We start from the raw sequence: 10,331 nt of genomic DNA, 5'->3' as shown, positions 1-10,331 counted from the left end.
TAAAAAAAATTAGGCTTAATATAATTTTTGTGATTATTCGTTATAAAGTTATCGACAACTGGTACACCGTGCACCACTTCTGCAACTCTTTCATTTTATCAAAAGCGAGATTTATCATTAAATTAAACATAGTCCACGATTGGACTTCATAGTGAACCATATTCCATGATAATCGTTTTTCTTTCCATTCAAAAATCTCACATGATAATTAATTGTTCCCATGTCGGCATGTGTACTTACTTGTGCACTCACACCTAGTCACTTTGGACAAGGACAATCCCTTATAAGCTATAAATATCCATTTTGTTCAAAAAAAAAATCTACCCGTCCATTTCTTATTACTATATAGGAGTATATACACTAATATATTTCTTTATTATCATTTTTTCTAATCTACCCTTTTCATAAATCGAAGGTATATGCCCATCAACCAATAAGAACAAACTATATGCAATTCACATGTGCAAATTCAAAAGTTTGTTACAAGTTTCTTATGGGTACCACATGTAAATCCACTCATGCGGCTTGTTTTTATTGATTGATGGGCATATGCTCTCAATTTATTAAAGAGTAAAGTAGGTCTCACCATTATTATAAGTCTCTATTGATATTTTTACATATATTAAGAAAATTTGATAGTGTAATTAATATTCCCTCCGATCTTATTTATAAGCAAAAATTGCTTTTTAGATTCATTGAAAAATCAATGTATCTAGCTTAAATATAGGCTAGATACATTGATTTTTCAATGAATTTAAAAAGCAACTTTTGCCTATAAATAAGGCTGGAGGGAGTATATTTTTGGATATTACAATTATTAAATTGTCGTTGGTGAAAAATGTATTTATAATTGATTTTTTGGATTCTAATGTAAAATAGGGTTATGTTTGAAAAAATATTAATAAATGTGTCTAAAATTTTTAAAAAATATTATATTTAAGGACAAACTTTATTATATTGGGGATGGAGGGAGGGAGTATATACAAAGGAGAATGCTAAGATGTGCACCAATGACACATGTTAAGGAAACAAAAATAGAAAGTATTAAATGTTGAAGCATTAAATTTTAACTTTTTAAGCATTAAATTTTTGTATCATTAAATGTTAAATTTCTATATTAAGATACCTTAGGCACATGTTAACAATACTCATATACAAATACCGTAAAACATTTTTCTTTTTTTTTTTGTTTAAAAATCTGTCAACAGTACATTACTTAAAAAAGAAGAAAAGAAAATCTCATCCATCTCAAAAACAAAAAGAAATAATTAAAAAAATTGAAATCTTAAATTATTCTTTCTTGTCCACAGCAGCTACACTACAATTTGTGGAAGCTAAGAAGGCACTAGAAAAAGGTGTCTTTTTTTGTTGCCTTTGCAACATTTTCCTTGCAAAAGGAACCACCACCATATCATGAGCATCTCCACCACTGTTTTTTCTGAGCCACTCTTCAACTTCAAACGTTGTCACTACCACAGATTAGCTACCGTTTCTCATTCCAAGCTAAATCAACACTCTCTCTCTTCCTCTTCTTTATTCTCCAGTCATAAATATGATTCTTGTTCTTGGATATTGAAGCCACCCCATAAGTTTTTCTCTCCAAAGTTTGAAACTTTTGCTACAGATACAGATACCCTTGAGTCGATTCAGTCTTCTGATGTCATTTTCAATCAGACTCATCCTATCAACAGAATCGAACTGGTATCACCCTTTTGCCTTAAAACATTGTTTTTGGTTTGTTGAGAAAATTCTGGAAATACCCAGATGAAAAAATTGAATTTTTTCTAGTGGAAATACTGAAAATGTTGAAGGGTATTGAAATTTTTGTTTTGTATAAATGTGGTCAAAAGTAAGATCAGATATTGTCAGATTGTTGTTGTTTTTGTTATTATATTATTTACTTTTTGGGTCATCATGTTTTTTAGTTTTGTTTTTCTGAGACTGTAAAAGTTTCAAATAGTTTCATGCCTTTACTTCAAAGTTCCATAAAACAAAGTCCAAAGTCACAACAAGTTCATTAAAGACAAAGATCTTTTTTCCTTACTTTGTTTAGAAAAGGTTTTATTAATATTCCTTATTTATTTTCCCCTTTTGTTTTACAAGTAGATAGATATAATTTGGTGTTTGGCATTGATTGATGGAAATAGTGAAAATTCTTGTAATGCAGGTGGAGGGAAAGATCTTTGTAAGATTAGATCAGGGAAATGATTTGAAGAATTCAGAGCTTATAGTTGGTTGCAATCTACCAGGAAAATGGATTCTTCATTGGGGAGTTTCCCGTGCGGATGATATTGGAAGGTACAACATGTTAAATAAGGTGTTTGAATTCATGACATCAAATCATAATGAGAGCTTTCGTTCTAATTTTGTGAATACTATGAATCTACTTTATTTGACATCATATAAGAGCTAAATCATAATGATAAAATCAAGATGCTTACAATGTACGGTTGATTCTGCAGTGAATGGGATCAACCTCCCCGTGATATGATACCTGCTGGATCTATTCCTATAAAGGTAGTCTATGATTTCGTCACTTCTAAGTTCTAATGATCTCACATTTTACACATGTTGATTTTTTTCATGTAAAATGTTTGAGTATGAAGTGAAAATTTCAGGACTATGCTATAGAGACACCTTTGAAGAAATCATCATCATCTGAAGGAGATACTTTTCATGAAGTCAGGATCGGTTTTAAACCAAGCGATGAAATTTCAGCAATTAATTTTGTTCTCAAGGTTTATGTCTTTACAGTTAGCAATTTGGATATGTTAGTCCTAGTGTTCAATATGTGGTATACAAAAAATATTATTTTTTTCCACCATTCCAATTTGGGTTTTGTTGTCGACACAGGACGAGGAAACTGGTGCTTGGTATCAACACAAAGGAAGAGACTTCAAAGTTCCTCTGGTCAACTATCTTAAGGAGGATGCTAATTTACTTGGACCTAAAACAGGCTTAAGTTCGTCGCAAGGTAATTTACTTGGACCATTCTATTTTGTCTCGCTCACTTGAATTTGCATTATATCATGGATTTATTTTCTTTTAGAGTGTGAAACAAACCATAATCCTATGATAAATTATATCTCATAGTTCCAATTGGTTCCTGTTTCATAATATACTAACAAGTAACGAGCAACAGAGTGAACTGCCATTAAAAATTATTGTAGCAAAGAGAAGGGGAGAAAGAAGAAAATGCAGTGAAACATTTGATATTGTAATATTTCGATTTGAAAAATAACAATATGTTTGATCTATATTTTGTCAGAAGAATGAAAGTTATTTGGATCCTAACATTAAGTTGCATTTTAATCTCTGTTGATAAAAAGCTTGGAATAGTGAACATTTTGTCTTCTCAATTTTGAAAAGCTCATTAGTCAAGGCTATAAGTACGTCAGGAACACTCTTTTTTCTTTTCATCGATTTAGTTATTTGTTTAGTTAGTTAATATTTTTTTATCTTTTCTTAATGAGCTTGAACTGACTTACATTTTACGGTTTTTTCTCACTCGTAGGGGACATAGGGCAGATATCTAACGTTATCCTGAAGTCGGAATCAACCGTTGACAAAGTTCAAGAAAACAGCAGTGAATCCGAAAGTCCAAAAAAGGAAAATAGTCAAGTAGAAGGTTTCAATGTAGAACTATCTTTAACCAAGGAAGTTACTGTCAATAACTCTATCAGTGTCTCCGTTAGAAAATGCTCCGAAACAGCTAAATATCTTTTAGATTTAGAAACGGATATACCGGGAGATGTTTTCCTTCATTGGGGAGCTTCTAGAGATGATTTAAGAATTTGGGAAGCTCCACCTGCTCCTCATCCACCACAAACTGTATCGTTTAAAAAGACAGCTTTGAGAACTCAATTAAAGGTAGCAGTCCGTTTTTTCATTTTCTATATTTTACCACTTTTCTGGTTATTAATTACTCCCTCCGGACACAATTATAAGCAAAAATCACTTTTTAGGTTCATTGAAAAAGTAACGTATCTGGTCAATAATATAGGCTGGATACATTATTTTTTCAATGAATCTAAAAAATGTTTTTTGCTTATAATTGTGTCCGGAGGGAGTATATTTCAATACTATTGCTTCATTGATGATGTTACTGCACATGTTCTTTAAATCATATAATATTGTATTTTACCCTCTATCCTTCTCTTTGATATTACTGCACATGTTCTTTAAATACTGATGTAATATAAGTGAACAATACTTGTTATAAATTATAATATATGTGTTAAGAAGTCCCACATCGGTTGCAAGATGACCTGAATATATATCTATGAAGTAGAGGAAATCCTCACCTTAAAAGATGGTTTTGTAGGGTTGACATAGGCCCAACTCTCAATTTTAAGATGGTAGTAGAGTCTCCTTCACGATTCGTTGTCCACCTGCTATTAATATTTCTGGTAGTAGAGTTTCCTTCACGATTTGTAGGATTGAGTTTGACCCAAGTCTCAATATCTCTTAATATTTCTATCAATTAGATTAAATTTCTGAATTCAATAAAAAAAAATTGAATTTCTACAAAAAAACTATGTTTGCAAGATATGTATTCCAAAAAATGGAGACGCGGGGAATCAAACCCCATGCCTCTCGCATGCAAAGTGAGCGCTCTACCATATGAGCTACGTCCCCGTATTTATGAATTTCTTAATTGTATTTATTGTAATTTATAATATCTTAAATTCTCTTTTAGGATTGGTTCCTGTATTTCTTTGTGTTCTATGACATATTTGCTTGTCCATTCTGTTATGTAGTCAAGAGGCAGTGGAGAGGGAAGTTCAGTACAAGTCTCTCTTGGAGAAGAATTTTCGGGATTTCTTTTTGTTCTTAAGATAAATCAAAATACGTGGTTAAATAACAATGGAAATGATTTTTACGTCCCTCTCCCGACTCCCGGTAGCTTAATTATTGGCAACATAGAGGATCAATCAAAAGTCGTGAAGAGTGAAGTGACTGAAGAGACAAGCGAAGAGGAATCTAACTCTGCATTTACGAATGAAATAATCAATGAAATAAGGAGTTTGGTTACAGGCATTTCGTCTGTGAAGAGAAGAAAAACAAAATCTAAAGAAGCACAAGAAACCATTCTTCAAGAAATTGAAAGGCTGGCTGCTGAAGCCTACAGTATTTTCAGAACTTCTGTTCCAACTTTCTCAGAGGAAGTTATTGTGGAATCCGAGGTTGCTTTGGAATCTGAATCACCTGAGTTGCCACCAAAAATATGCTCAGGAACTGGCACGGGGTATGAAATAGTATGCCAAGGGTTTAATTGGGAATCTAATAAATCTGGAAGATGGTACATGGAGCTTAAAGAGAAAGCAGAAGAACTATCGTCTCTTGGCTTCACTGTGATTTGGTTACCGCCACCTACTGATTCTGTTTCACCGGAAGGATACATGCCAAGGGATTTATATAATTTAAATTCCAGGTACTTTATTAAAATCCCTTCAAGATCTAATTATTTCTCTGTTGTTGATGCTGTTGTCTTCAAATATTTAGATAGAAGACCCTATCTTAGTAAAATTGCTTACTTTCCAATGTTATTATCATTAATTCACTTGAGTAGCGTGCGATATTATGCATTAAAAAGTAACTGTTTTTTATTGATATCTCAGATATGGTAACATTGAAGAACTGAAGGATGTGGTGAAAACATTTCATAAATTTGGAATCAAGGTGCTAGGAGATGCTGTTTTGAATCACCGTTGTGCCCAACATCAGAATCAGAATGGTATTTGGAACATATTTGGAGGTCGTCTCAACTGGGATGATCGAGCAGTTGTAGCCGATGATCCACATTTTCAGGTTTGTTTGTAAGGGATTTTGATGTGTACTTTTCTATAGTCTAAAAAATATGTCTAATTCCTTTTTGCGGGTTGAAGATCAATCCCCTCCCCCTCCGCTTGAAAAGAAGATATATTGTGTTTGTGTGCTTTATATGACGTTTGTTTTGTTCGTAACTTACATAATATGGTACTGTTGTTTTTCTAGGTAAATCTGATATTTATTGACAATTGAATATTCTTTTTTCTGTACAGGGGCGGGGCAACAAGAGTAGTGGAGATAATTTCCATGCGGCTCCAAACATTGATCACTCACAGGACTTTGTGAGAAAGGATATCAAAGAATGGTTATGCTGGCTAAGGTTTGTATTCCAAATCCTCATTTTCATTTGCCTAAAATGTTGTGTTAATGGAAATTATAACCGATCATTTCATATGTTGTATTGATATTTTGTTAAGTTATGGTTTCATTGGCAATATTGGTGAAATGATATGGCATCTGGTAGCTGTAGGGACACCTTTTGAGCACCCTCTCTCTATCTCCTTTTCACACGCATTTCCCGTTTTCAGTGTGTTTTTCACCTCACTACCTCTGCATTGTGTCTAGATTGGCTAGCATTGTCTCCTCTTCTGTCCAGATTTGGTCTCGCATCATGTAACCGGTCACCAGAACCTGTCCAGCCATCCTTTTGTATGCGCATTTTACTCATATTCCTTTCATGTGGACGAATCAAATATAATGCTTAATCATAATGCTTAATCATAATGCTTTCACTCCAATATTCTTGCATAACCATCACAATTCACTCGCCTCACTATTTATACTACTATGCCATGACAAACCTTCGAACTAAGCATTCTACCTCACTCTTAATTTATACCATATATCCTTACTAAACTATTTATTACAATATGCCAATTTCAAAAAATAATTCCTTCAGTTCATTTAATTGTAATGTAAGCTTCACGTTGAGGGAGTGTTATCCTTTTTACATGGCTTTTTTCAGTTGTTTTCTGTTTCAACCTATACACAACGAAGAATATTATTTGTAATAGAAGAGTATTGCAAATTACAAGAGTCCTATCTTCTAATTCTGTGTCATTTTCAGGGATGAAATTGGATATGATGGGTGGAGGCTTGACTTTGTCAGAGGATTTTGGGGTGGTTATGTAAAGGACTACATGGATGCAACGAAACCTTACTTTTCCGTGGGAGAGTACTGGGATTCCCTCAGTTACACGTATGGTGAAATGGATCATAATCAAGATGCACACAGGCAGAGGATCGTTGACTGGATTAGTGCTGCCGGTGGTAGTGCTGGTGCATTTGATGTTACAACCAAAGGAATTCTTCACTCTGTAAGCACTCAACTTGGTGGTTTCAATAATTTCTCTTCAAATTTACTCTCCGTGTATAGAAATGTTCTGGGAGAATAGTGTATACCACTTATACAAATGATAATTTGATAAAGCAACGTATTTTAAAATATTACTAGTTTTGCCAGTTTGTTGGAATTTGTTTACAATATTTTTGTACCAAGACAGCAATCTACTCCCTCCGGTCTCAAATATAAGCAAAGATTCTTCTTTCATATTCATTAAATAATTGACGTATCTCGTCTATAATATAGACCATGTACATCATTCATTCAATGAATCTCAAATATAAGCAAAGATTCTTTCCTTATATTCAAGCCCTGAGGGAGTACTATGTTTCTTGAGCTGTTGTTTTTCCCACAATAACAGCGAAGTTGCAATGATAATGGTTATAGCAAAAGAATTGGATTTGGATTTCATGCATTCACGCAGTCAGCACATCGGTGGTAGTTGGATTTGTTTTTGAACTGAGGGCTCGTTTGGCAATTTCATGCTTTTTTTAGAGCTTATGCAAACAACTTATGCAATTTTTATATATTATTATAAGTTTGTCAAGGTAGTTTATGATAAAATAGCTTATAAAATTACAATTTTCACTAGTGTAAACTTATAAAATTGCATAAAACCTAATTTACATTGCATAAGCTCTAAAAAAAATGGGCCAAACGGACCCTCTCACTACACCTCTATAGCGATACTTAAAAAATGAGCAGACAAAAGTGCACGTTGATACAATTTTCCTTTTTACTACACAAGTCTGTTTATTCTGCAACCTGCTAGATGACATTTCATTTGAACTCGGCTTCGTTGTAGGCATTGGAAAGATGTGAATATTGGCGCTTGTCAGATCAGCAGGGAAAACCCCCCGGCGTTCTTGGATGGTGGCCGTCTCGTGCTGTTACTTTTATAGAAAACCATGACACTGGTTCTACACAGGTTTGAACTTTTCCCTTTAAAAATTAGCAAGGTGAAATTTTATTGGAATGATTTTTTTAATTTTATTTTCACTACCAGTATCCGGCCCACTGGACCGCCTAATTCGGTTCAGGAGTCGGTTCTGACATCAAGTGATTTCAGCCCCCTCCCGATCGCAGTTGTGGGGGATCCATAATTTATTTTGATTACCATGCTTCGCCTTTTTGTTTTGAATGATGCCACAAGTAAAACCGGAGAGTCCGATTTGGCAGGTTACTTTAAATTTCTTAGACTATTTTTGTTGATATAGGGGGAGTTTGTTTAAGCTTTAAAAATGATTTTGTTTTGAAAAAATCTAGCAATTCTTTTTTAGAGATTTTTTAAAAAATCTAAAGCTACTTTCCGTTTGTTTACTATCATAAATTTTTTTTTTTTTTAATGTGAAGCTCCTACATTTAGGTTGCTTAGTCTTAAAAAAAAAAATTGATTCTTTTTTGTTTTTGTTTTTCACCACCAGTTGAATCTGGTTCGAGGGTCAGTTCTTGTATCAAGTGGTTCCAGCCCCCTCCCGATCGCAGTTGCGGGGAAAAAAAATTGATTCTAGAAAAGCTATTAGGATTCGCTTTTCATTTTGGTGTTAAATTTTTTTTTTTTTTTTACAATATGATTTTCTAAAAAATCTATAACAAACACTATTAAAATGATAAAATATACTTTTTTTAAGAAAAAAATAAATTTTTTCGTAAAAAATCCCAAATAAACGGACTGATATAATAGTTATGTTGATCCATTGTAGTATAATTCTAATCAATTGCAGTATTTTTTTGTGTATAATAGTAATAGTTGAGTCTTGAGAGGATTTTTGTTTTTATTCACTTGTATACGTATTCATTGGATAAGCATAATTTGATAAAGAAAAATTTAGAACTAAGACCATTTAAATACTGTTTTAATGTGCCAACCATCATCAATTTTCTTTCGTATTTTCTCTTGAAGGGTCACTGGAGATTTCCCCGCGATAAAGAAATGCAAGGATATGCTTACACTCTTACTCACCCAGGAACTCCGTCGGTGTTCTTTGACCACATTTTCTCTCACTATAAAAAGGAAATAGCAGCACTTCTCTCTATTAGGAAACGGAACGGCATCAACTGCAGAAGCAAAGTGAGTATCAGAATTTTCTATTATATACCACTTAATAATATTGTGCATGTGAATATTTTCTGGGTGGATGATGATAAACTTCCTGTTTCACTATTTCTTGTACAAATGTTTGAAAACAAAGTGTCAACTTTGTAATTAAAAGCAAACACGAAATGAAACAAAACGTTTTCTGATACCAAACAGACCATTAATGTTTGATGATTCTCATAATTAAAACCTGATGATTTTCTTTGGATGACCAAACATTGATATTGGTATTATTGGAACACTCACTTACCTTTCGATCTTCATGTTCAAGGTTAAAATTCACAAGTCAGAAAGGGATGTTTATGCCGCTATCATAGACGAAAAAGTTGCTATGAAAATCGGTCCTGGTCATTTTGAACCACCTAGTGGTTCACAAAACTGGTCAACAGCTTGGGAAGGAAGAGACTATAAGATTTGGGAGGATGCATCATAATATATTTATTTATTTTATATCTCATAAGAAGTATATATTATATTTCTTTTGAAAAAACCTTATTGTATATCTCATTGCCTTATTCAACAATAAGCTATTGCATATTTGAATGATGGTGTCAGGTGTGGCAAGCTACAATTTAAGTGAGTTTGCTGCACTGATCCATCATATTATAGAGAAGGTTGCAGAGGGTTGGTTCATTACACAGCTAGTGTCTGTGGCTCATCTGAAACTAGAAAGCCTTCATTCAAATCAATGATTGAAATTAAATTGTGATTTGTGACATACTATGTTTACAATTTATGTTGTATTAGATTATTATGACTCATATCATATGTATTGAACAATGGGCACTTATAGTACATAGCCATAAACTTTTTTAAGTAATTAATGGATCCACCTAGGAAGTTAGAGAAATGTTAGCAGGAATGGATATATTTTAACATATATAAGGGTTATGTTTGTGTTGGGACTCATGAAGGGAGCCACATCTAAGATTGTTAGCAACACAAGTAGTTTAGATTTCACCTAAAATCTTAACAGGAATTTCTTCGGAAGGGACACACTCTTCTAGTATTTTAACTTGTCAATAATTATAGTACATTTGAATGTACATACTGGTACAT

The 10,331-nt window shown here is 33.2% G+C and overlaps 1 protein-coding gene across 2 annotated transcripts; it reads left to right on the top strand.

Moving 5' to 3' along the window:
* The first annotated feature begins 1,244 nt into the window (after positions 1-1,244).
* On the top strand, positions 1,245-9,990 carry LOC123897119 (alpha-amylase 3, chloroplastic-like). 2 transcript variants are annotated; one of them, XM_045947609.1, is made up of 14 exons: positions 1,251-1,701; positions 2,168-2,298; positions 2,463-2,517; positions 2,619-2,738; positions 2,854-2,974; positions 3,330-3,389; positions 3,515-3,870; positions 4,761-5,434; positions 5,622-5,811; positions 6,045-6,151; positions 6,899-7,148; positions 7,980-8,102; positions 9,078-9,245; positions 9,544-9,990. In XM_045947609.1, the coding sequence occupies exons 1-14, from the start codon at positions 1,414-1,416 to the stop codon at positions 9,703-9,705; spliced, it is 2,805 nt and encodes a 934-aa protein (XP_045803565.1). In that variant the 5' UTR covers positions 1,251-1,413; the 3' UTR covers positions 9,706-9,990. The 2 variants fall into 2 exon arrangements, with proteins under 2 accessions (XP_045803566.1, XP_045803565.1); XM_045947610.1 differs by lacking the exon at positions 3,330-3,389 and having other exon boundaries at positions 1,245-1,701.
* The last annotated feature ends 341 nt before the right edge of the window (positions 9,991-10,331 follow it).

This window comes from Trifolium pratense, linkage group LG7 (genome assembly GCF_020283565.1).
Source record: "Trifolium pratense cultivar HEN17-A07 linkage group LG7, ARS_RC_1.1, whole genome shotgun sequence".
Lineage (NCBI taxonomy): Eukaryota > Viridiplantae > Streptophyta > Magnoliopsida > Fabales > Fabaceae > Trifolium > Trifolium pratense.
Note: the sequence above shows the minus strand (reverse complement) of the source record. Positions and strands in the feature narration are given on the sequence as shown.